Below are 27766 nucleotides of genomic sequence, written 5' to 3'. Positions count from 1 at the left end.
GAATTAGGGGGAGCATTCTGAAGAAGAAATTGGACAAACCTGGATTGTTTTCACTAGAAAGTCAGAGGTTGAGAGGATAGAAGCGCATAAAATTATGAGGCATTGATAAGGTAGATGGTCAGAGCATTTTTTCCCAGGGTAAATGTCAAATACCAGAAGGCATAACGTTAAGGTGAAAGGGGCAAAGTTTAAAGGAGATGTGCTGGGTGTTTTTTTACACAGAGACCTGGGTGTCTGGTACCAGCTGCGAATATGGGTCATTTGCAGGCAGATGAGATTAGTTTATTTTGGCATTATGTTGGGCACAGACATTTTAGGCCTAACGGTCTTTTCCTAAGCTACACTGTTCTATGTTTATATATGTTCTATATTTAATGATTAATGTAAGGTTGAAATTGAAAGTGTAAGACGTTGATTGGAAATTCCCCGTAACTTGGAAGATTACATGTCACCTGCCTACATACCACAACATCGACTTTCACATCTATGAGGTGCTGTAAGATATTCAATAATTTGAAAAGGGAAGGTACTTACACTCTTGAATACGACGTGACTGTGTGAAGCCTGTTTACACTGAGAACATGGAGGAAGTGTCCAGGATAGGATGTGCCGTCTGGTTAACTACTGTGGTAATTTTCCTGACTCTACAAGGGTGTAAGTGTGCAGTATATGAAGGGCTGTTTTTACAATTTTAACGATTCTATTAAGTAATTATTTAATATTATTTGTCTATTGTAGGTATCTGCACGGAAATAATTGGGGGCCGTAAAGTTAAACATCACTCCAGACCATACATGGTGTCCATCCAGGTTAAGAAACACCACGTTTGTGGTGGAGCTTTGATCGCGCGTAGATGGGTTCTAACTGCAGCGCACTGTGAACAGTGAGTACACATTGTAAGGATGTTAAAAAATAACTACTTGCTCGTGAACGGCTAGAATACACAAATGTGTTAAGGGCCTGTCCCACTTTCCCGAGTTATTCACAAATTTTCCTGAGTTATTCACAAATTCCCCCGAGTTTTCAAACTCGCAGAATGTTCGTAATGAGCCCGTAGGAGGCCGTAGAAGTCCGTGGATATATCGTAGCGGCTCGTTATGCCAGCTGTAGGTACTGGGGCTATTCTTTTACTCGTGGACATTTTTCATCAGGCTGGAAAAAACATCCCGACTTACCTGATTCACCGAGTACCTACGGCAGGCATAACGAGCCACTAGGATATATCCACGGATTCCTACGGCCTCTTACGACTCGCTATGAACATTCTGCGAGTTTGAAAACTCGGGAGAATTCGTGAATAACTCGGGAGAATTCGTGAATAACTCAGGAAAGTGGGACAGGCCCTTAAGAAGGAACTGCAGATGCTGGTTTAAACCGAAGATAGACACAAAAAGCTGGAGTAACTCACCGGGAAAGGCAGCATCTCTGGAGAGAAGGAATGGGTGACGTTTCGGGTCTGTGTGAAAAATAAATGTTTTAAGGGTTTGTGTTGCAAGCACTCAACCTTAAACACAATGACCTTTTATCGGGCGTGTGACCCGAACCAGGAGCACGGATCCCCGAGTCAAGCCCGAACGGGACACGACTGTCTGTGGCTAATGCTGGCTCGGGTGCCTGAGCCGTTCGGGATACGACCGGCCGGGGCATTCAGACAGAGAACAAGAGAGTGAGAAGATGAGACTGAGAGGCTGCGTATGTCCGTGTGTGTGTGAGAGAGAGAGAGAGAGAGAGAAAGAGTGGGAGAGAAAGGGTGAGAGAGAGAGAGGGGGTGAGAGAGAGGGTGAGAGAGAGAGAGAGAGAGAGAGAGGGTGAGAGAGAGAGAGAAAATGAAGCAGAGTTGGTTTGTGCGTGAGAGAGATAGAGAGTGCGTGTGTGAGAGAGAGAGAGAGAGAGAGAGAGAGAGAGAGATAAAAGGCGTGAGCAGGCAATGCAGAGGTAATGCAGGGTCAGCTCCGGGCTGGAGGGCTCGGGTAGCGCCCCTGTAGCTGAGCAGTGAGGTGCACAGGCCCATTGCTTTCGACAATCAGATCAAGCAACAAGCAGGACCAATACCAAACACTATTTACAGAAGCACATTTCTAAAGGCGTACAGGATGGAATCGCATCAAAAACACAAGGTGCCAGTCTACAGAAGAGACTCGACCCGAAACGTCACCTATCTATGTTCTCCGGGGATGCTGCCATTGCCCGCTGTTACTCCAAAACACAAAGTGCTGCAGGAACTCGGCGGCTCAGATGGGGAGAAATGGACGTTAACCTTCTACAGACTGAGGGATGGGACGTGGGGTAGGCATAAAGCAAAAGCCCTCATAAACTGATGCCAAAATACACCTTCAGTATAGTTTCAGAATTATGTTCGAGAAATGCTGGGAACCCTCAGCCTCTGTGGGAAGAGAAATAAAGTTAATGTTTCAAATCCAAAACTTTTCGTGAGAACTTGGGGGAAACGTAAAATTGTTTTCAAATTACTGAGATGATGGGAAGAGGGATGAATAGGACAAAGGAAATATCTCTGAAGGAGTTCGACCCGAAACGTCGTCTATTTCCTTCGCTCCATAGATGCTGCCTCACCCGCTGAGTTTCTCCAGCATTTTTGTCTACCTTCGATTGTCCAGCATCTGCAGTTCCTTCTTAAACATCTGATAGAGTCAGGATAGGTTTGCTGTTGGAAATGCTACCAATGACGTTATCTAGTTGATCTACCCACAGTAAGTGAATCAATGATCACTGGGCATCGTTTTAAGGTGAGAGGGGAAAGATATAATAGGTATCTGAGGGGCAACTTTTTCATATAGATGGTGGTGGATATGGATCGAGCTGCCAGCGGAGGTGGTTGAGCCCAATACTATAACAATAAAATACATTTGGACAAGTACATGAATAGGGAAGGTTTCGAGGGATATGGGCCAAACATGAGTAGGTGAGTTTAGTGTAGATGAGTCATCTTGGTCAGCAAGTTGGGCCGAAATGCCTCCAGCAGGAAAGGGTCTTTGACCTGAAATGTTAACTCTATTTCCCTTCCCATGAATGGGAAAGTGATGTTAGAAGGGGAATGGAAATACAAGGACATAGGGTTGCAATGGGAATATTCCCTTCGGAATGCTAAAGCTTGAACCACCTTCTCAAACTGCTGCAACCTTCCTGGGACAGATAGTCCCATGGTGCTGGTGATTAAGTAGTTCCAGGATTCCTTGTTGTGAGGATGTTGCCAGGACTTGATGGCCAGAGGTATAGGGAGAGGTTTGGGCAGGCTAGGACTTCATTCCCTGTAGCGCAGGAGGATGAGAGGTGATCTTATAGATCACGAGGAGGAGTGATAGGATGTACACACAGAGTCTTTCACTCAGAGCAGGGAAATCAAGAACCAGATGACATAGGTTTAAGGTGAGAGGGAAACATTGAATAGAAACCCCTTGGGGGTGACCTTTTCACACAGAGAGAGGTGGGTATATGGAAGAACAGCCAGAGAAGGTAGTTGAGGCAGGTACTATAACAACACTTAGAAACATAGAAAATATGTGGAGTAGGCCATTCGGCCCTTCGAGCCTTCAATATGATCATGGCTGATCATCCAACTCAGTATCCCGTACCTGCCTTCTCTCCATACCCCCTGATCCCTTTAGCCACAAGTTCCACATCTAACTCCCTCTTAAATATAGCCAATGAACTGGCCTCAACTACCTTCTGTGGCAGAGAGAAGACTTAAAAGATATTTGGACAGATAAGTGGATAAGAATGGTTTAGAGGGATACAAGCTAAACATGAGCAGATGGGACTAGTGTAGATGGGGCATCTTGGTCTGCATGGGCAAGTTGGGCCAAAGGGCCTGTTTCCATGTAGTGGGGCTCTATGACTCTCTAACTCTTTTTGGTCAAACTGACAATGAAGGAACAGTGACACGGTTCCCAACCAGGAGGGTGTGCAACTTGGAGTCGAGTCTGCAGCTCAAGGTAGTCTCATGCACCCACCATGCTGAATGTCTGGTTGGTGAAATCACAGGTTTCTAAAGGATTGTTGTGGAAGCTTGGGTGAGTAACTGCTGTGCAAGTACAAGCAAATTGTTACAGGCTTCTTGTTACAGAAATGTGGCTTCATGGTATCCAAATCTGGGAGCTAAATGTATAAGGAAGTATAGACTAAAATTGTTAATATGCACTGTGATCAATCTTGGCTTGGCAGTTCATGATATAAATTTGGAATCAGTTTATGTCAAGCTAATGGACAGCAAAAGTTGGAAAACATCAGTAGGACTTTGTGGAAGTTGTTTATAGATCACCAAATAGCAATATGTTTGAGAAAGAACTGTGGATGCTGGTAAAATCGAAGGTAAACACAAAATGCTGGAGAAACTCAGTATGTAGAAGGTCTCGACCTGAAACGTCGACAATTCCTTCTCTCCATAGATGCTGCCTCACCCGCTGAGTTTCTCCAGCATTTTGTGTCTACCAAATAGGAATTGTTTTATTGGGCATGGTATATATCAGGAAATTAGAGATAGCGATGAACAAGTAATCATGGGAGATAATGTTCGATTCATAGACTGGACTGATCGAATTTGCTGTATTAAGATGAAAGATTAATTCATGGAATTCTAATTCTAATATTTGAGAAGACCTGGGAGAGGACTATTTTAGATTCTATCATGTGCATTGAGAAGGAATTAATTGATAACCTTCTTGTCAGGGGAAGTGGCCATGATATGTTTTATCATATAATGTGATGTGGTTCCAACTGAAACTATGATCTTAAATCTAAACAAACAATTTAAATGAGAATTGGCAATAGTTCATAGAAAAATATATTGAAAGGTATGATGGTAGATATTGAATGGCTCCCACTTAAAGAAATAACTAGACTAAGTGGGACCCGTTGGGTCCCAGTCACATGGGAACCCTGCCCCCACTCCCCTCCCCCCCCCCAACGCAACCCATTCCCCAACACAATATTCCACCACTCACCTGTTTCCCCCAACGCAACCTGTTCCCTCAAAGCAATATTCCACCACTCAGGGAAAGGGGTGTGGGGGGAGGGGGTGTATGGGGAGGGGGACTGGAGGAGCGGGGTGGGGGGCTGGAGTGGTGGGGAGAGGGGGCTGTGGGGGAGGGGGGTTGGCCGGGGTGGTGGGGAGAGGGGTGTTTGGGAGGAGAGGGGGTGGGAGTGGGAAGGGGGGTGTGGGGAAGGGGGGGGTGTGTGGTGTGGGGCAGGGGGGGGGGGGGGGGGGGAGGGCCCCGAACGGAAGTGGTCAAGTATGCGAGTTTTAATAATAGTATGGATAGATGTTGGCCATTTGGGGGAAACTAAATTCCTTGATGGTACAAAGGAAAACCAGGCAACATAGTCAATCAATGCTGGAGTAACTCAGCAAGTCAGGCAGCATCTCCTAGAGACCATGGAATAGGTGACGTTTTTGGTTTGGGACCATCTTCCAAACTGAACTGTTTCTCCAGTACTTTTGTGTCTTTGTAAACTAGCATTCTGCAGTTCCTTGATTTTCAGGCAGGAAAATAGTCCATCCATACCTGACAGGAGAAACTAAAGTTAGTTTTGAATCCAAGGAAGAGTCTTACAAAATTGTCAACAATAGGTTGCTTGGGGCAGTTAGAATTCAGCAAAGGAGGATGAAACAAAATTGATAAAGAGAAGGTAGAAAATGAGGATTAAATGATGCGAAAAGTAAAAATAAGCAAAAGTTAAGTAAAAGTAATTAGTTTATAAAGAAATGGCAGAGGAATTAAACAATCATCTCCAGGAAAGGTGATTCCAAAAACCTGCCAGAAATACAAGAGAACCAAAGAACTAGTGAGAATGAGGAACTGAAGGAAATAAGTGCAATTCAAAAAGTACAAAAGAAGTACAATTATGTGGAATTGATACTTCCTGCTCATTATAAAAGTGAGGGTGTAACAGCTCATAGACCATTGTTTTTCAAATGGTTTCTGGAATCTTGAATAACTCAGTCACCTTTCCAATCACAGATATAGTCGAATAACACTATCCAAAGTGGTTCTTGGAGCGCATTCACTTTCTAGGAAACAAGAAAGGAAAACGACAATTGCAGTGATAAAGATGGTTCCTTACCCGGAGTTTAACCCAAAAACTCCAGAAAACGACATCATGCTGGTTCAGGTACTAAATATATGTGCACAAGATTATTTAAAAGCAAATTCCATAGCTCTTTGCTGCACTGGAGAATCGAAAATGTATCCTACAATCATACAGACATCTGATCCATCCACTCCGAGCTGGAGTATATTAATATTAATGGCCCATCCAAAACATTTGGTTCTAATTTATTTATTTAGTTATTATTTATATATTTTTTGTATCAAAAATAATTTATTTGATTACGAACACGATACAAAAACCAAAAAAAAACAAAGCTATGGTGACATACCCACCACCATATTACAATAGCAATTCTTGCTATTGAGGGAGTGCAGCGTAGGTTTACAAGGATAATTCCCGGGATGGCGGGACTGTCATATGCTGAGAGAATGGTGCGGCTGGGCTTGTGTACTCTGGAATTTAGAAGGATGAGAGGGTATATTATTGAAACATACAAGATTATTAAGGGTTTGGACACGCTAGAGGCAGGAAAAATGTTCCCGATGTTGGGGGAGTCCAGAACCACAGTTTAAGAATAAGGGATAAGCAATTTAGAACGGAGTTGAGGAAACAGTTTTTCACACAGAGAGCTGTGAGTCTATGGAATTCTCTGCCTCAGAGGGCGGTGGAGGCCGGTTCTCTGGATACTTTCAAGAGAGAGCTAGATAGGGCTCTTAAAGATAGCGGAGTCAGGGGATATGGGGAGAAGGCAGGAACGGGGTACTGATTGTGGATGATCAGCCATGATCACATAGAACGGCGGTGCTGGCTCGAAGGGCCGAATGGCCCTCTCCTGCACCTATTGTCTATTGTCTATTGTCTAAAATCATCAAATTATTCAGCCACTGAATTCCAAACAACTATGTTACAAATATACTAAATAACTACTATACAACTGTGTCCCTCTCTAACATCACCCGGGCGCGGACGTAACCCCGGTAAAGGAGCAAGCATCTGGCTTGGGCAGGTTCTAATTTATTATTGGTTCGTGTGCTGTAGACATAGTCACCAATGCTGGCACTTTTGTCCATTCTAATGGTTTCTGAACCGAGGAGACATTTAAGAATCGTCCACATTTTTTTTTCAGGAGTCATGTAACAGGCAGACCAGGGAAGGCTATTGGATTTGGTTCCCTGAAGAATAATGGTCAAACAGATGGGTCAACTGGGCTTGTATTCACTGGGATTTAGAAGGATGAGAGGGAATCTTATAGAAACATATACAATTCTTAAGGGATTGAACAGGCTAGATGCAGGAAAAATGTTTCCGATGTTGGGAGAATCCAGAACCAGGGGCCACAGTTTAAGAATAAGGGGTAAGCCATTTAGAACGGAGAAGAGGAAGCACTTTTTCCACACAGAGAGTGGTGAGTCTGTGGAATTCTCGGCCCTATCTAGCTCTCTCTTGAAAGTATCCAGAGATAGGGCTCTTGAAGATAGTGGAGTCAGGGGATATGGGGATAAAGCTAGAATGGGGTACTGATTTTGGATGATCAACCATGATCATATTGAATGGTTGTGCTGGCTCATTGAACCGAATGGCTTACTCCTGCACCTATATTCTATGTTTCTATACCTTCCATAGATACATAGATACATAGAAAATAGGTGCAGGAGTAGGCCATTCGGCCCTTCGAGCCTGCACCGCCATTCAATATGATCATGACTGATCATCCAACTCAGTATCCCGTACCTGCCTTCTCTCCATACCACCTGATCCCTTTAGCAACAAGGACCACATCTAACTCCCTCTTAAACATAGCCAATGAACTGGCCTCAACTACCTTCTGTGGCAGAGAGTTCCAGAGATTCACCACTTCCATGTGTAGGAAGAAACCGCAGATGCTGGTTTAATCCGAAGATAGACACAAAATGCTCGAGTAACTCAGCGATAAAGGCAGCATCTCTGGGGAGAAGGAATGGGTGACATTTCGGGGTCAAGGCCCATCTTCAGACTGAAGGGTTCTGACCCGAAACATCACCCATTCTTTCTCTCTAGAGGTTCTGCCTGTCCCGCTGGGTTAATCCATCATTTTGTGTCTTTCTTCAATATCTTCCATGGTGACATTCCCCGCCTTGTCCTGGAGTGATGATATTATGGATCTTGGATCTTTGGTGTGTTTGTGCCAATTTATCAGGGTTCTGGTCTCAGATAAAATTGGTCCATTAGAGAGTCAGAGTGGCCAACTATCTGCAGAGCCAAAAGAGATGGGGGAGATATTGAACAGTTTCTTTTCTTCGGTATTCACCAAGGAGAAGGATATTGAATTATGTGAGGTAAGGGAAACAAGTAGAGTAGCTATGGAAACTATGAGGATCAAAGAAGAGGAAGTACTGACACTTTTGAGAAATATAAAAGTGGATAAGTCTCCAGGTCCGGACAGGATATTCCCTAGGACATTGAGGGAAGTTAGTGTAGAAATAGCAGGGGCTATGGCAGAAATATTTCAAATGTCATTAGAAACGGGAATAGTGCCGGAGGATTGGCGTACTGCGCATGTTGTTCCATTGTTTAAAAAGGGGTCTAAGAGTAAACCTAGCAATTATAGACCTATTAGTTTGACGTCAGTGGTGGGCAAATTAATGGAAAGAATACTTAGAGATAATATATATAAGCATCTGGATAAACAGGGTCTGATTAGGAACAGCCAACATGGATTTGTGCCTGGAAGGTCATGTTTAACTAATCTTCTTGAATTTTTTGAAGATGTTACTCGGGAAATTGATGAGGGTAAAGCAGTGGATGTTGTGTATATGGACTTCAGTAAGGCCTTTGACAAGGTTCCTCATGGAAGGTTGGTTAAGAAGGTTCAATGGTTGGGTATTAATGGTGGAGTAGCAAGATGGATTCAACAGTGGCTGAATGGGAGATGCCAGAGAGTAATGGTGGATGGTTGTTTGTCAGGTTGGAGGCCAGTGACGAGTGGGGTGCCACAGGGATCTGTGTTGGGTCCACTGTTGTTTGTCATGTACATCAATGATCTGGACGATGGTGTGGTAAATTGGATTAGTAAGTATGCAGATGATACCAAGATAGGTGGGGTTGCGGGTAATGAAGAAGAGTTTCAAAGTCTACAGAGAGATTTATGCCAGTTGGAAGAGTGGGCTGAAAGATGGCAGATGGAGTTTAATGCTGATAAGTGTGAGGTGCTACATCTTGGCAGGACAAATCAAAATAGGACGTACATGGTAAATGGTAGGGAATTGAAGAATGTAGGTGAACAGAGGGATCTGGGAATAACTGTGCACAGTTCCATGAAAGTGGAATCTCATGTAGATAGGGTGGTAAAGAAAGCTTTTGGTGTGCTGGCCTTTATAAATCAGAGCATTGAGTATAGAAGTTGGGATGTAATGTTAAAATTGTACAAGGCATTGGTGAGGCCAATTCTGGAGTATGGTGTACAATTTTGGTCGCCTAATTATAGGAAGGATGTCAACAAAATAGAGAGAGTACAGAGGAGATTTACTAGAATGTTGCCTGGGTTTCAGCAACTAAGTTACAGAGAAAGGTTGAACAAGTTAGGGCTTTATTCTTTGGAGCGCAGAAGGTTAAGGGGGGACTTGATAGAGGTTTTTAAAATGATGAGAGGGATAGACAGAGTTGACGTGGAAAAGCTTTTCCCACTGAGAGTAGGGAAGATTCAAACAAGGGGACATGACTTGAGAATTAAGGGACTGAAGTTTAGGGGTAACATGAGGGGGAACTTCTTTACTCAGAGAGTGGTAGCTGTGTGGAATGAGCTTCCAGTGAAGGTGGTGGAGGCAGGTTCGTTTTTATCATTTAAAAATAAATTGGATAGTTATATGGATGGGAAAGGAATGGAGGGTTATGGTCTGAGCGCAGGTATATGGGACTAGGGGAGACTATGTGTTCGGCACGGACTAGAGGGGTCGAGATGGCCTGTTTCCGTGCTGTAATTGTTATATTATATGATAAATCATAATGGTAATTGGTGCTGCATTTTTTCCACTCTGCCTCCGCTGTTGTCATTACTCTTGGAAGTTGAAGTGGATGCATTTCAAACAATAGATTGCCAGAAACTCAATGTTATGAGGTGAATTTGGTTGGCCAAATTGTGTTTAAAACAAAGTCACAAGAAATCCAGCAAAAATGAAGCGAATTATGTGGAGTTGCTGCTATGTTAGACAGCCAGTTAGACGGTAGATGTTCTTCATCACAAGCAACAACACAGTCAAACAAAAAGTGGGAAATTCACAGCAGGACAATTGATAACCGCGGAAAATAGGCACAAAGCTTGCTTATGTTAAAGGAGAAGGAAAGATTATTTGTTATGCTCCCTATTTCATAAATATACATTGGTGTTTCACTTTTGCAAAGTATTTCTCCCACTTGGATACAAAGTAAATCTGAACATCAGGTCATCCATACAATATAATAAAACTTCAATTTATCAGGAATAATATGACTTTTAGAAGAATTTCCACACGATTGTGACAGGAGTTCATTGGATGTTGGGAGAGAAATGAGTGTTCGGAGCCATCTATACAATTTCACCTGGATTTCAAATAAACTGGATTATCATTGGATTAATGGGGGTTCGATAGAATATAAAACATTGAACAATACAGTACAGGAAGTGGCCCTTCAGCCCACAATGTCTGTGCAAGCAGTTTGCCCAGATAAACTAATATCATCAACCAGCACACACATGGCATTTATTTCAAGAGGGCTAGAATACAAAAACAGGGTTGTAATGCTGAGGCTCTGGTCAGGCTGCATTTGGAGTAATGTGAGCAAATTTGGTTTACAAGAGGAGGTTAACAAGAATGATCCCAGGAATGAATGGGTTAACATACGATGAGCGTTTGACTTCACTGGGCCTGTACTCGCTGTAGTTCAGAAGGATGAGGGGGATTTCATTGAAACTTACCGATAGTGAAAGGCTTGGATAGAGTGCATGTGGAGAGGATGTTTCCATCAGGGGGAAAGTCTAGGACCAGAGGTCATAGCCTCAGAATTAAAATATGTTCCTTTAGGAATGAGATTAGAATTTCTTAAGTCAGAGAGTGGTGAATCTGTGGAATACTTTACCACAGAATGCTGCAGAGGCCGTCAATGGAAATTTTAAAGTCAGAGATAGATAGATTCTTGATTAGTATGGGTGTCAGGGGTTATGGGGAAAAGGCAGAAGAATGGGGTTAGGAGGGAGGGATAGATCAGCCATGATTGAATGGCAGAGTAGACTTGATGGGTCGAATGGCCTAATTCTGCTCCTATCACATATGACCTCATGATCCATACCCATCCTTTTGCAAAGTGTGTGATACAATTGCAAGTGTATCTATCTATCTATCTATCTATCTATCTATCTATCTATCTATCTATCTATCTATCTATCTATCTATCCAATATATAAAACTGTGTGCCTTTCGCTTGCCGTCCGTCCGGCTGCCTTTCTTTCTTCCTTTGATTCACTGCAACTCCGAAACCAGACTCAGAATCGCCGACATCTTTTCCATTTCGGTAGAGATTTCACTTTTCTTTCTAAGTATCCGCTCCTCATTACATTTCGTCGTGTTTAAGTACACGTTTTTAATCAAATCCTTCCCCCCCCCAACCAATATTTCAAAAATAAACTGGCTTCTCTCCCATAGAAGCAGCACCAGCACCAGCACCAGCCCCAGCCCCTGGTGAACGTTCCATCGTGTGATGTCACAATGCCCAATGTGCACAGATGTCCAATCGGAATGGATTCATTTACATATGCCTTTGCAGGAGCCCCAGCCAATGGTGAACGTTCCATTGTGTGATGTCACAATGCCCAATGTTCACACATGTCCAATCGGAACTTAAGAGGGAGTTAGATGTGGCCCTTGTGGCTAAAGGGATCAGGGGATATGGAGAGAAGGCAGGTACAGGATACTGAGTTGGATGATCAGCCATGATCATATTGAATGGTGGTGCAGGCTCAAAGGGCCGAATGGCCTACTCCTGCACTTAATTTCTATGTTTCCCTCTCCTCACCCCTCTCCCTTTCCCACCCATCCCTCTCTCCCCCACCCCCCTTCCCTCTCTACCCCACCCCCTTCCCTCTCTCCCCCCGCCCCCTACCCCTCTGTCCCTCTTCCACCACTCCCCCTACCCCTCCCTCCCCACTCGTCCACTTCTCTCCCCTTACCCCACCCCTCTCCCTCCCCCACCCCTCTCTCTTCCCCTCCCTTTCCCACTCTCCCCCACCCCTTCCTCTTACCCCTCTGTTCCTCTTCCACCACTCCCCCGTCCCTCTTCCACCACTCCCGCTACCCCTCTACCCCTCCCTCCCTCCCTCCCCACTCTTCCACTTCTCTCCCCCCTTCTCTCCTCCCCCCTCCCTCTCCTCACCTCTCTCCCTCTCCCATCCCTCTCTCCCCCACCCCCTTCCCTCTCTCCCCCCCGCTCCCTCCCCCCCTATCCCTCTGTCCGTCTTCCTCACTCCCCCTCCCCCTCTCCTCCTCCCTCCCCCCTCTTCCACTTCTCTCCCCCCACCCCCTCCACTCTCCCTCCCCACTCTTTACCCTCTCTCCCCCCACCCCTCTCCCCCTCCCTCCCTCTTCCCCTCCCTCCCCATCCCCCCCCTTCCCCACATCTCTCTACCCATCCCCCTCTCTCACCCCCTACCCCGCTCTCCTTTCTCTCCCAAATCTGTCCCGTTTCCTCCTCCTCCACTCCCCTCCCTCCCCTCTTCTCACCCCCCTCCCCCCACCTGTGTGTTTGGGGGGTGGTTAATGTGAGTGTGATGCCGCAGCACCCCCCCCCCCCCCCCCCCCCCCCCAATATTTCAAAAAATACTGGCTTCTCACCCATAGAAGCAGCCCCAGCCCCTGGTGAACGTTCCATCGTGTGATGTCACAATGCCTAATGCTCAAAGACATTCTTGCCATAGTGGGAGTACAGAGAAGGCTCACCAGACTGATTTCTGGGATGTCAGGACTTTCATATGAATAAAGACTGGATAGACTCAGCTTGTACTCGCTAGATTTTAGAAGATTGAGGGGGTATCTTATAGACTTACAAAATTCTTAAGGGGTTGGACAGGCTAGATGCAGGAAGATTGTTCCAGATGTTGGGGAAGTCCAGAACAAGGGGTCACAGTTTAAGGATAAGGGGTAAATCTTTTAGGACCGAGATGAGAAAAACATTTTTCACACAGAGAGTGGTGAATCTCTGGAATTCACTGGCACAGAAGGTAGTTGAGGCCAGTTCATTGGCTATATTTAAGAGGGAGTTAGATCTGGCCCTTGTGACTAAATGGATCAGGGGGTATGGAGAGAAGGCAGGTACAGGATACTGAGTTGGATGATCAGCCATGATCATATTGAATGGTGGTGCAGGCTCGTAGGGCCGAATGGCCTACTCCTGCACTTAATTTCTATGTTTCCCTCTCATCACCCCTCTCCCTCTCCCACCCATCCCTCTCTCCCCCACCCCCCTTCCCTCTCTACCCCACCCCCTTCCCTCTCTCCCCCCGCCCCCTTCCCCCATACCGCTCTGTCCCTCTTCCACCACTCCCCCTACCCCTCCCTCCCCACTCTTCCACTTCTCTCCCCTTACCCCACCCCTCTTCCTCCACCACCCCTCTCTCTTCCCTTCCCTTCCCCTCTCTCCCCACCCCTTCCCCTACCCCTCTGTTCCTCTTCCACCACTCCCCCATCCCTCTTCCACCACTCCCGCTACCCTCTCTCCCTCCCTCCCTCCCTCCCCACTCCATTCCCCCTCTCCCTCTCCTCATCCCTCCCCCACCCCCTTCCCTCTCTCCCCCACCCCCCTTCCCTCTCTACCCCACCCCCTTCCCTCTCTACCCCACCCCCTTCCCTCTCTCCCCCCGCCCCCTTCCCTTACCCCTCTGTCCCTCTTCCATCACTCCCCCTACCCCTCTCCTCCTCCCTCCCCACTCTTCCTCTTCTCTCCCCCCTCCCCCCTCCCCTCTCCCCACTCCTTCCCCTCTCTCCCCCCACCCCTCTCCCCCTCCCTCCATCCTCCCCTCCCCATCCCCCCCTCCCCCACGTCTCTCTCCCCATCCCCCTCTCTCACCTCCTACCCCGCTCTCCTTTCCCTCCCAAATCTGTCCCGCTTCCTCCTCCTCCTCTCCCCTCTTCTCACCTCCCCTCTTCTCACCTCCCCTCCCCCCACCTGTGTGTTTGGAGGGTGGTTAATGTGAGTGTGATGCCGCAGCCCCCCCCCCCCCCCCCCCCGCAAACGCCGTTAGGGAAACAGACCCAACGGGTCTGTACTTGGTCTAGTATACTATTAAAACTCTGTGGCTGCCGCCTGCCGTCCGGCTGCCGCCTGCCGTCCGGCTGCCTTTCTGCCTTTGATTCATTGCCACGCCGAATCCAGACGCTCAATCGCCGAGACCTTTTCCATTTCGGTAGAGATTTCACTTTTCTTTCTAAGTATCCGCTCCTCATTACATTTCGTCGTGTTTAAGTACACGTTTTTAATCAAATCCTCCCCCCCCTACCCCCCAATATTTCAAAAATAAACTGGCTTCTCACCCATAGAAGCAGCCATTTCGGTAGACATTTCACTTTTCATTCCAACTATCCACTCCTCATTAGATTTCGTTATGTTTATGTCCACATTTTTCATTAAATCCTTCTCCCCCCCCCCACTCACTCATTTTGTCGCCTCCTGCTGGCCGGCGACCATAACGGCTGCTGGCGCCCGCATCTCGCCTCAAAGACGCCATTTAAAACCAGCCGCACTGCTCATTCCGAGCCACTTGAGTTGGAGGACCACGTCTCCCATGGGGGCTACGGGTAGGGAACGGCTGCGTTGGGGGAGCAGACCCAACGGGTCTGCCCTTGGTCTAGTGTCTTTTAAAACTCAAATAACTTCACATAAAAATGTTAGGATATTTTATCATGAAACTACTTTCTAAATTTCCAAGATTTATATTAGATCTTGAACCAGTTTTATTGCTGTTTGCAAGGTTACAAATAGTATAGCCGATAAAAGTGAGTTGAACATTGCCTGACACTATGCCAACCAATCAAATCTGATAATATTATAGATCGACACAAAATGCTGGTGTAACTCAGCAGGACTTGCAGCTTCTTTGGACAGAAGGAATGGAATGGGCAGCTGAGCTACTCCAGCAATTTTTGTCTCTCTTTGGTGTAAACCAGCATTTGCATTTCCCTTGTTAGACACAAAAAGCTGGAGTAACTCAGCAGGACAGGCAGCATCTCCGAGGAGAAGGAATGGGTGACGTTTCGGGTCGAAACCCTTCTTCAGACCTTTCCTACACATCTGTATTTCCCTCCTGTGAATTTATGGAATTCCCTGCCACAGAGGGCAGTGGAGGCCAAGTCACTGGATGGATTTAAGAGGGAGTTAGATAGAGCTCTAGGGGCTTGTGGAGTCAAGGGATATGGGGAGAAGGCAGGCACGGGTTATTGATAGGAGCGATCAGCCATGATCACAATGAATTGCGATGCTGGCTCGAAGGGCCGAATGGCCTCCTCCTGCACCTATTTTCTATGTTTCTATGTTTCTATCCTACACTGATACTATACATAAATACAATCAAGGACAACTTGAGCAGAATAGATAGAGCAAAGGGGTAGATGCAGAGTGCAGAATATAGTTCTCAGCATTGTAGCGCACCAGTTCCATGGATAGATTCCAAACGTTATACGATTTAGTCAGTGGTAATACTTATAATTCAGTCTATTTTATCTGTTAATTTGAACAGTTGGCCCGTGACGCTGTTCTGAACAAGTACGTATCCACTTTGAAACTTCCCAAATCAACAAAAGATGTCAAAGCTGGAACCAAGTGCAGTGTTGCCGGATGGGGAACAACAAATTCTTTAGTCCTGAAAGCATCTGATATCCTGAGGGAAGTAAATTTAACCATCATTGATCGGAAAGTCTGCAATAGTAAAAAATACTATGACTTCAGCCCTTACATAACAAAGGACATGTTATGCGTTGGTGATGCTGAAGCAAGAAAGGATTCATGTGCGGTAAGTTTACATTTCTCAATTTAAATGAAAACTCTGAGAGTTGCAAAGCATTATCACAAGAAGGTACACTGCCAGTTATTTGATTGAAATATGTTATGGTGACCTTGGGACTATTAATGATTTGTGTGAAAATTGGACAGCACCATTTAGCAACACCATGGTGGCACAGTAGTGCAACTGGTGGAGCTGCTGAATCACAGCTGAGAGAGGTTTGATACTGATCTCGGGTCACAGTTTAAGGATAAGGGGGAAACCTTTTAGGACCGAGGTGAGGAAAACTTTTTTCACACAGAGAGTGGTGAATCTCTGGAATTCTCTCCCGCAGAAGGTAGTTGAGGCCAGTTCATTGGCTATATTTAAGAGGGAGTTAGATGTGGCCCTTGTGGCTAAAGGGATCAGGGGGTATGGAGAGAAGGCAGGTACAGGATACTGAGTTGGATGATCAGCCATGATCATATTGAATGGCGGTGCAGGCTTGAAGGGCCGAATGGCCTACTCCTGCACCTATTTTCTATGTTTCTATGTTTCTATGATCTCAGGTGCTGTCCGTGTGGAGTTTGCACATTCTCCCTGTGACCGTGTAGATTTCCTCCACGTGCTCCGGCTTCTTCCCACTTCCCAAAGTAGGTTAATTTGCATCTGTAAAAATTGCCACTAATACGTAAGGAGGGGTTAAGAAAGTGGGATAACATGGAACCAATGTGAATGGATGGTCAGCTTGGACTCAATGGGCTGAAGGGCCTGTTTCCATGCTGTATCTCAAACTTGCTAAATGCACATGTTCAGTTCCACATGGAACATGGGAAGTTGCTGCCTGAGTTATTTATTGCAACACATTTACCGACAAACACACATTTATATACACTGACCGGCATATTGATTAGTAGGACTGGATGCTACAATCCCTAAGGTTCTTCACCACAACTGACACCCGGTATTCTTGGGGGTGACCACTAGGTGATTTTGCTACCAATTAGACACATCTTCAGTTGTGTACCTCAACATCAGTGGGTGTTTAGGCCTTTTATCACAAGACACCCTCAGTCGAGACAGTGATCAGCCCTGGGTGTGTGTCTTATGGTTAGCCTCTAGATGGTCACGTGGCAGCCCAGACAGCATCTTTTCTCATCAGCCACAGCCAGTGACTGCTCCATTCTGCTTTTTTCCTTCCATCTTCCTCTCTACCGCTTACTGTGGCTGGTTGGGCTCTGGACTCGTGTCCGTTGGTGGGACAGTACTTGGTTGAGCTTCACCTGGGGTGCTGATACCCTGTGGACTGTGGTGGTTCACCTGCCACTGGGCTGCACTCGTCTGAAGTTACTGCACTTAACACGTAGTTTTGAACGCAACAGCATTTACTTGTGATTTTTCAAAATTATGTTTTACTTAACAGTTTCTTACCATACCGCTGCCTTTCTGTGCCTTACATCTATGCCATAAGCCAATCTTTCTTTCCAGCCGTTTTATTAAACGTAGCAAGAGAACAACCTGAATAGATTAGCACATCAAAGGCCATTTCCCACGGGCTGGTTACAACCTAGCAGTATGAACGTTGATTTCTCTAATTTCAAGTAACTCCTGCACTCCCCCCCCCCCCCCCCCCCCCCCCCCACATCCCCCGGTCGTCATACCAGTTCCACTGTTCACATCCTTGTTTCCCTCTCGTTAGCACAACTTCCCCAGCCAACAATGGGCCAATATGGACTCCATCACTCCTGGGATCATCTGTTGTTCTGGCCTTTCCTCACCACCAGCTTTCACACACGTCTGTCTTTCAGTCTGAAGAAGTGTTCTGACCCAAAACGTCACCTATTCTTATATTCCAGAGATGCTTACTGACCCGTTGAGTACTCCAGCATTTTGTGACTATCTTCGGCATTTACAGTTCCTTTCTACACATGTTTATATACCCGTTTTGCTGCTGCAAGTAAGACGTTCATTCTTCCGTTTCAGAACATATGACAATAAAACACTCCTGACTAGAATTTGAACTTATGTCTCTTGAGAAATGTAAATTGTTGGCCAGACCTCTGCATTGCTAGTCTAGTAACAGAGAAAGCATTTCAGCTCCATATTCCACGGCTACAGCTGAAATAACTGTTACATTTTATGTGTCTTGTTTCAGGGAGATTCTGGTGGTCCATTAATATGTACAAAGCAGGGGAACAAGAAAGAGTACACTGGCATTGTTTCAGCTGGAGCAGACTGTGGAGTTCCCAATGAACCTGGTATCTACACCCGCTTATCTGAGAAATACCTTAGGTGGATAAAGGCGATTATAAGGATCAAAAACCATAATACAACAAAGGAGCAGAACTAATTGTTTCCTCCGCATGTGATTTGAAATGTCTTTCCCTTTAATTCTGTTACGGTTTCCTTTAAATAGCTTCATAAACATTTTGTATTTTTCCAAGTTGTCTAACAGAAACATTTCCAAATAATTCTAAAATTATGAATCGTGAAGTTGCTAAGAACATGTATTGGCTGGATAGCCTTTGAATTAATGAAATGTACTCCCCTGGCAGAGTTGATTATTTTTCATATGAGATGCTTATTAGTGAAAAACTTTCCTGCTCCTTGTACATTATTTAACTGTAATAAAACATTATAGAAATTGCCAACTAAGTCAATTGAAATTTGCAGTGCTATGGAGAGACGATAGGGTGTGCGAATAATTACATGAAAACAAGCCCTTTGGCCCAACTCATTCAGGCTCACCAAGTTGCCTAACCAAACTTATCCCACTTGCCAATGCCTCTCCAAACCTTTCCTGACCATGTACCAAGTGTCTTTATAATGTCATCAATTGTACTCACCACTGACACTTTCTCTGGCAGTTTGCTCCATATACCCATCTATATATCTATCTATATACTTTTAAAAGAGTGTGTGTGTGTGTGTGTGTGTGTGTGTGTGTGTGTGTGTGTGTGTGTGTGTGTGTGTGTGTGTGTGTGTGTGTGTGTGTGGGTGTGTGTTTTCGTTCCGCGAAACCACATGTCACCAGAGGCTGGAACGTATGGGGGCACAGGTGTGGTGTTACACCATTCCGCTGCATTAACTCTTTGAACCGCTCTGCAATAAACTGAGGCCCGTTATCAGAAACAAGTTCTTCCAGTAAACTATGGCATGGAAAAATAGATGTCAATTCATCTATGGTACTTGCAGTAGTAGTGCTTGACACCATATGCTTAAACTCAATCCATTTGGAATGACTATCTACTAGCACCAGAAAATAATCATTATCCTTTTCACATAAATCTACATGAACTCTCTGAAAAGGTCTTCTTGGCCATGACCAGGGTTGCAGTGTTGTTTTTGGTGGTTTACTCTGGCAATTTTGGCAGACGCTACATTTGCTCACCAGTGACTCAATGTCACTGTCAATACCAGGCCAATACACAAAACTTCTGGCAATTGACTTCATGCTTACTATGCCAGGATGTTCGGCATGAAGTTCGTTCATAATTTTGTTTCTCAAAGACTCTGGTACAACCACTCTGTAACCCCACTTAACTCATCCCTGCTCTCATCCCGACATGGGCGCCGCTCCTCCCTCGCCGCTCCTCCCATAAAAACAACAAAAAAACAAGAAAAACAAACAAAAATGCTTTTTTACCAATAACAATTTTGGAAATAGGTCCGTAGATTATAAGGCGTAGTTTTTCATCCAATCCTGAGCTCATGTTTCAGTCCAGTTTGTATTGAACCAATTTACCTCTTTAAGAAATCAATAAATGGAGACCATATTCTAGCAAATAGTTCTGATTTGTCAGTTAAGACAAGTCTAATTTTTTCCAAGTGTAAGGTCTCAGACATTTCTGTAATCCACATTTTAATTGTGGGGGTCGTTGGGTTTTTCCAAAATCTTAGTATTAATTTTTTCCCAGTTATTATACTGTAATCAAGAAAATGTATTTGATTTGTTGTGTTTTATACTTTGTTCTGATATTCCCAATATTATTAATTTTGGATTGGGATCCAATTGAATATTAACAACCAGAAATAATTTTTAAAATATCCATCCAAATTGTTTTAATTTTATGCAATTTACCAAGGTATGAGTTAAGTTGGCTTCTGGGTATTGACATTTATCACAGATAGGTGAGATATTTGGAAAAATTCTGTTTGGAGTTTTGGAGTAATATAATCTATGTAATACTTTAAATTGTATTAAAGAGTGTCTGGCGTTTAACGAACAGTAATGTATATGTTGTAAGCGGGAGTTAGATGTGGCCCTGGTGGCTAAGGGGATCAGAGGGTATGGAGAGAAGGCAGGTACGGGATACTGAGTTGGATGATCAGCCATGATCATATTGAATGGCGGTGCAGGCTCGAAGGGCCGAATGGCCTACTCCTGCACCTAATTTCTATGTTTCTATGTTTCTATGTTTCTATAAGCTTTCATCCCATATATCATTCGTTATGGATTGAGCCAATTCATTTTCCCATGCTTGTCTATGTGGTTCCGTCGACGGGACCTCAGTATCTAACTGAATATTATAAATGTAGGGTATTAATTTATCTGTGTTAGGATGTTTATTCAAACATTCATCGAGGATTTCTGGGTCCTTAGTTCTATTCACTTGTGTATGTGATTTTTTTAATATAATCTCTAAGTTGCAAGTATCTAAAAAAAAATATTTTGATGTAGTCCATAGTTTTGTTGTAGCTCCTGGAATGAAAGAAGGATACCCTTTCGATAAAGGTGTCCCACTTTTGTAATTCCATAGTTTTTCCATTTTACAAATTTTTTATCTAACACAGACGGTTTAAAAGAGGGGTTATTTAAGATAGGAAGAAATGATAAATTATCCAATTGTTGAGTCTTTTTTAATTGTTTCCAGGTTTGCATACCACTATTTATTATAGGTTTCCACTATAAGTTTTTTAAATCAATTTTGTTGTTTTTAACAAAATCGCACCAATTTCAAAAGGCAGGCAGTCCTCTTTTTCCATATTTAACCAATCTGGTTGTTGGTCAATATCCTCCAACCAGCAATTCATATTTTTGATATTAACTGTCCAAATATAAAATAGAAAATTTGGTAAAGCTAATCCTCCATTCATCTTAGATTTACAAAGGTGTTTTTTACTTATTCTATGATTCTTGTAGTCCCAAATAAAACTTGTACCAAGTAAAATAAAAATAAAAAAATTTTTGGAAGATAGATCGGGATTGATTGAAATAAGTACAGTCATTGTGGAAGGAAAATCATTTTTATGGCATTCATTCTAACAAACATTGAAATGGGGTTTTCCAATATTGAATATTCTTATGTAGTTTATTAAGTAGAGGGGGAAAGTTTGATTTAAATAAAGACGCGTATTTCTTAGTCACATAAATTCCAAAGTATTTAAACTATTCGTAAACTATTTTAAAAGGAGATTGTTGCAATATATATGGGTTTGGTTCCGTTATTGGCATTGGCACTTTTATTCCAATTAATTCTATATCCCGAAAATAACCTAAATTGTGTTATAAGATTTAATAAATTCGGAATACTAGTTTCTGATTTTGTGATGTATAATAATACATCATCTGCATATAAAGAAATGTTATTAACTGTATCTTTAGTATTGTACCCATAAATTTCTGGATTTTCCTTTGCCTTGATGATCAATCTAAATAAGGGTCTAATGTGCAATTTAAGTCTCCACCGATTATCAGATTGTATTGGGTAAGTTCCGGAATAGCATTAAGTGTTTTCTTAAAAAACAGTGGGTTATCAAAATTTGGACCATAAACGTTAAGGAAAATTACTTTTTCTGAATATAATTCAACCACCAATATAATATATCTACCATCATTATCCGTAATTGTTGACACATGTTTAAAAGGATTAAAATTGCAACCCCTCTAGACTTATGGGAGAATGAGGAATGATATGTTTTCGCAATCTATTTTGTTTTCAGTCTATGTTGTGCTTCATTTTTAACATGAGTTTCTTGAAGGAATATTATATCAGCTTTGAGTGATGTTAAATGTGCTAATACTTTACCTCTCTTGATTGGTTCATTAATACCTTGAAATTCCAATTACAAAATGTAATTCCTTCCCCACCGATTTTCATATTAACATCGTGCATCTTATGGATAGGGTGGCCTGTAAAGAAGCAAATGGTTCAACACCTTGAACCTGGTAATCCACCCCAATACACGATAGATGAATTTTAAATTTGATAGATCTTCATCTTGAACATATCTCCTTAAAAAAATCTTATAATTAAATTTAACATTTATATATTTAAAACTAAGCTAGATAGATAAAAAGTTAGTAATGCGCAAAAATTATAGAAAAACTACAACTACAGTAAGTCTTCTAAGGTCTTCCGTAGCCTTGTTAAAAAAAATAATACTAGTTCCGTGTTTTAAAAGACAAAAAAATCTCAGTAATAACAATTATAAAAGGGAGGGGGGAAAAAGAGAGAATTAGGTCTGAAGAATTTTTAATCCAGTGATGGGGAAGTTTTTATTAGTCAAACGTATAAGTTAAAAAATATTAGTCTAATATTAGTCAATTATTAGTCAATTATTAACAAATATTTTTTTTAAATAGAATAAAATGAAATACCTGCGATAGGTATTGATTACATTTCTTATTTGTAACTAAAATTATCTTATTCATAATAATTAATAATAGTTAGTAATAATTAGTAATATTTACTACCAAAAATAATAGTAGTTGTAAATTAATAACAAGATAACTGCTCAACTATCATTTAAGTATAACAACTTAAAGTTCAAATTGTTCTCCACCAAGTGTTGACCCCGTGGAGATGTTGTTCATCACTCCAATGATTTCTCAATGTCCTGGGCAAACTCAAATGCTTTCTTGTGATCGGTAAAGAAGTGTTCCTTATGCTTGTAGGTAACTCGGAGTTTTGTAGGATACAACAATCCAAATGTTAGGTCTGAAATCTTCCTGAGAATCCCTCTTGTCTCGTTGAAAAGCGCTCTTCTCTTGACAACCTCTGCAGGATAGTCTCTGAAAATACGGATATTATTGCCTTCAAATGATAGGTTACTGATGCTGGCAAATTTCGACAAAATGTCTTCCATAACGTGGTCATAATGCACCTTCAGTATCGGATGTCTTGGGGGGGGCATTAGGGTTCTGACGTGGTCTCAATGCCCAATGTGAACGATCCAGTAGAGACTTTTTATCTAAATTTAAAACTTTTTGTAGAAGATCGGCAGCAAATTCACGAGGGTTTTTATTTCCCTCTCTGCCCTCTTTGATTCCCACAATTCTCAAGTTCTGACGTTTCGAACGTCCCTCCAAATCAATACCTTTTTCAGAGTTTTTATTCAATAATTCTGATAAATGCTTGGTCACTTGGTTAGGTTGTGTGAGAACTTGCTCAATATAACCATATAACCATATAACAATTACAGCACGGAAACAGGCCATCTCGGCCCTTCTAGTCTGTGCCGAACACTTATTCTCCCCTCGTCCCATCTATCTGCACTCAGACCATAACCCTCCATTCCTTTCCCGTCCACATATCTATCCAATTTATTTTTAAATGATAAAATCGAACCTGCCTCCACCACTTCCACTGGAAGCTCATTCCACACAGCTACCACTCTCTGAGTAAAGAAGTTCCCCCTCATGTTACCCCTAAACTTCTGTCCCTTAATTCTCAAGTCATGTCCTCTTGTTTGAATCTTCCCTACTCTCAATGATTTCCAGATGTTCTACCATGCCCTCTGTGAATATCAGTAGATCATCCTGGTTGCACACACAGTGCAGAATGCCTTGTAACATTTTGTCGATGACAGACTGAAACATTTTCGGGGAGGATTTCAAACCAAAGGGCAGCTTTGTATATGAATACAAGCCCTTATGTGTGTTGATAGTCAAATACTGCTGACTTTCCTTGTCGACATTGAATTGGGCGTAAGCATGGGACAAATCCAGTTTATTAAAGCCTCTTGCTCCGCTAAGTTCTGCGTACAGATCTTGCGAGGTTGGTAACGGATATTGTTCGTCATCAACGGCGTGGTTGATTGTGACTTTGTAGTCACCACATAGTCGAACAGTTTTGTTGGCCTTGGGTACGGCCACAATTGGCGTTGCCCAGTTACTCTGGTCTGTCTTCATGAGTACTCCAGCGCACTCGAACCTGTCGAGTTCTTTCTCCACTTGTTGCTTTAGTGCATATGGTACAGGTCTTGGTGGACAATACACAGGTCTCACATCTTGCTTAAGGCGAATTTGTGCAGAGTACGCCGTTATTCCCCTGTAACTGTCAACAATAATGTTTGCATGTTTGTTTATGACGATTTCAAGACATGATTTGGACAAATTGACGCTGAAAATGTTCTTTCAGTCTAAATCTATTCTACTCAGCCAATTCTTTCCAAGGAGGGTTGGTTTATTTCTGTAGCTGGCCACTATGATGGGCAGTGTTACTGACTGACCATTATGCTGAACTTTACAGTTCATTTGTCCACATGTCTCCAAAACTTTGCTCGAGTAGGTTCTCAGCTTGACCTTACTCTCAAACAATGGTATCTGTGGGACTTTTGTTTCGTACAGGTTTCTGCTCATGACCATATAATCTGCTGCCGTGTCAATACACATATCGATTAACTGTTCATTAATCAATAGTTTAGTTCAAACGTCCTTGCCTTGGCTGGTTAGAAACATAGAAACATAGAAAATAGGTGCAGGAGTAGGCCATTCGGCCCTTCGAGCCTACACCGCCACTCGATATGATCATGGCTGATCATCCAACTCAGTATCCCATCCCTGCCTTCTCTCCATACCCCCTGATCCCTTTAGCCACAAGGGCCACATCTTACTCCCTCTTAAATATAGCCAATGAACTGGCCTCAACTACCTTCTGTGGCAGAGAATTCCACAGATTCACCACTCTCTGTGTAAAAAATGATTTTCTCATCTCGGTCCTAAAAGACCTCTTATCCTTAAACTGTGACCCCTAGTTCTGGACTTCCCCAACATCGGGAAAAATCTTCCTGCATCTAGCCTGTCCAACCCCTTAAGAATTTTGTAAGTTTCTATAAGATCCCTCCTCAATCTTCTGAATTTTAGCGTGTACAAGCCGAGTCTATCCAGTCTTTCTTCATATGAAAGTCCTGCCATCCCAGGAATCAGTCTGGTGAACCTTCTCTGCACTCCCTCTATGGCAATAATGTCCTTCCTCAGATTAGGAGACCAAAACTGTACGCAATAATCCAGGTGTGGTCTCACCAAGACCCTGTACAACTGCAGTAGAACCTCCCTGCTCTTATGCTCAAATCCTTTTGCTATGAATGCTAACATACCATTTGCTTTCTTCACTGCCTGCTGCACCTGCATTCCTACTTTCAATGACTGGTGTACCATGACACCCAGGTCTCGTTGCATCTCCCCTTTTCCTAATCGGCCAGTTGTAGGCTTATCGATGTTGGATACATAAATGGTGTACAACCCAAGTTCATTTCCATCTGGGTTCACCTCCAAGTTGTGAACTTCTTTCTGGTGTTGTCGCTTGTTTCCCGCAGGTTGTTGGTTTCCTGTTTTAAGCTTGGCCCGACATGCTGAGACGTTATGGCCTTTCTTCTGGCAGTTATAGCACTTGGCCATTTTGAACTGACAAAATTGGGATGAGTGATTACCGTTGCAACAATAACAACTGGCTGAACTTGGCTTCCCGCCATACTTTGTTTTTGTTTTAGCGCCTCTTGGTTTGGCCATAGGCACTGCCTTGTGACTGTAAACTGCCACTGCAGTTCATGGTGGACGAAACTCGCGAGCATTCTTTGATGCCATCTCCATTGTGGTAGCAATCTTGCATGCTTTTACGAATGTGAGATCTGGAGTGTTCATGAGTTTGGACCAGTAGACCACAAACAGTCCTGCCGCGTAGTGTGCGTCCCAGAAAGGTTCCAAAGCTCCAGTGTAAAGTTACGTTTTTCAAGGCAACAATGTACTCATTGATTGTCTCATTCAGCTTCTGGTTTCTAGTTTATACAAATGTTTAGCTTTCTGCAATTTAAAGGGGCTTTGGGTTGAAGTGCTCCTCCAACTTCTTTATAATATAATTGAATGGTACATCTTTTGCCTTTATGGGTGCAAGGAGATTCACGAGTGTATCGTACACTTCAGGACCAACCTCCGTGAGCAGAATCGCTTTCATGCGTTCGCAAACGGCCTTACTTGTTTCAGTCACTATCTCTTCTTCACCACTAATCTCCATTATATTGTTTGCCGTGAAAAACATGTTTGCTCTCTCCATATAGGAGCTGAATGGCTCTCTACTCTTGAATGGCAGTGGTGGCTTGAAGGGCCGAATGGCCTATTCCTGCACCTATTTTCTATGTTTCTATGCTTGAGTATATGGCAATAAAACTCGTCCACCTCATTTTTCATCCCAGCATTTAAGAAAGTTAGACTGGTACATGGATAGGACAGGTTTGGAGGGATATGGACCAAAATCAGGTAGTGTAGCTGAGACATGTTGGCGGGTGTGGGCAAGGTGCGCCGAATGGCCTGTTTTCACACTGTATCACTCTATGACTACATTATACCTCCACCATGCATGAATGCTTCAAACACGTGGTCAAGTTTTATTGCCATATTCAAGCATTGAAATATAGAAAATAGGTGCAGGAATAGGCCATTCGGCCCTTAAGCCACCACTGCCATTTAATATGATCATCGCTGTTCACCTAAAATCAGTACCTCTTTCCTGCTTTTTCCCCATATCCCTTGATTTCGCTAGCCCCAAGAGCTAAATTTAACTCTCTCTTGAAAACATCCAGTGAATTGGCCTGCACTGCCTCCTGTGGCAAATAATTCCACAGATGCACAACTCTCTGCGTGAAGAAAGTTTGTCCTCATCTCAGTCCTAACTGGCCTACCCTTTATTCTTAAACTATGACTCCTGGTGGCGCGACTCATCTGTTGCAGCGGCCCCTACAGCCTGTCTGTCTTTATTTTAATTTTTTGTCTAATTAAATGTAGTTGTACGTGCTTTTTAATAGTGTTTTTAACTGTGTATATGTGGGGGGCGGGGGGGGGGGGAAGGGGGAAACTTAAAAAAAATCTCTTCCCTGCACGGGAGACCCAACCTTTTCCCTATCAGTTCTCCATTGTCGTTGGGGCCTAGAACCGTGGAGCGGCCTCCAGCTGGAACGACCTTGGGGCTCCAGTCATGGAGCCTGTGGAGCTGCGGATTTACCATCGTGGGGCTGGCCGGCATCGGAGCGTGGGGAGCGGTGGTGACTCGCTGCTGCGGCCCGACCACATAGCTCGGAGGCGCCAGCTGCAGCCGCAGGTCCGGTGGACTGTCGGGACATCGGGAGCTCGCGGGTCCGGGTGGAGACCGCTTTCCGGAGCTCCCGCAATGCGACTTTTCCAGCCCGAGTCGCGGGGTTGGAATGACCTGGAGCGGGGCCGTACATCGCCCGGCGCAGCTTAATGGCCGCGGGACATTCCAGCGCCCGCCGGGGGCTCCGACTTCGTGACTTTTAGACCGGGAGCGGGGCCGTACATCGCCCGGCGCGGCCTAAAATGGCCGTGGGACTCACCATCGGCCGCCTGGGGCTTCAACATCGGGAGAAAATGGAGAACAGGGGAGAGAAAAGACTTTGCCTTCCATCACAGTGGGTTCATTATGATGGATGTTTCTATAAATTGAATTGTGTGTATGCCTGTAGGAAATTGTCTTTGTTTGTATGGCT

At 43.8% G+C, this 27766-nt stretch overlaps 1 protein-coding gene across 1 annotated transcript; it reads left to right on the top strand.

Moving 5' to 3' along the window:
• The first annotated feature begins 529 nt into the window (after positions 1-529).
• On the top strand, positions 530-18645 carry LOC116983215 (granzyme K-like). Its single transcript, XM_033036906.1, has 5 exons — positions 530-654; positions 739-883; positions 5976-6126; positions 15803-16075; positions 18201-18645. The coding sequence occupies exons 1-5, from the start codon at positions 582-584 to the stop codon at positions 18393-18395; spliced, it is 837 nt and encodes a 278-aa protein (XP_032892797.1). The 5' UTR covers positions 530-581; the 3' UTR covers positions 18396-18645.
• Positions 18646-27766: the final 9121 nt, after the last annotated feature.

This window comes from Amblyraja radiata, chromosome 1, assembly GCF_010909765.2.
Source record: "Amblyraja radiata isolate CabotCenter1 chromosome 1, sAmbRad1.1.pri, whole genome shotgun sequence".
Lineage (NCBI taxonomy): Eukaryota > Metazoa > Chordata > Chondrichthyes > Rajiformes > Rajidae > Amblyraja > Amblyraja radiata.
The sequence above is the reverse complement of the archived record's forward strand: the minus strand, read 5'-3'. Positions and strand labels throughout refer to the sequence as shown.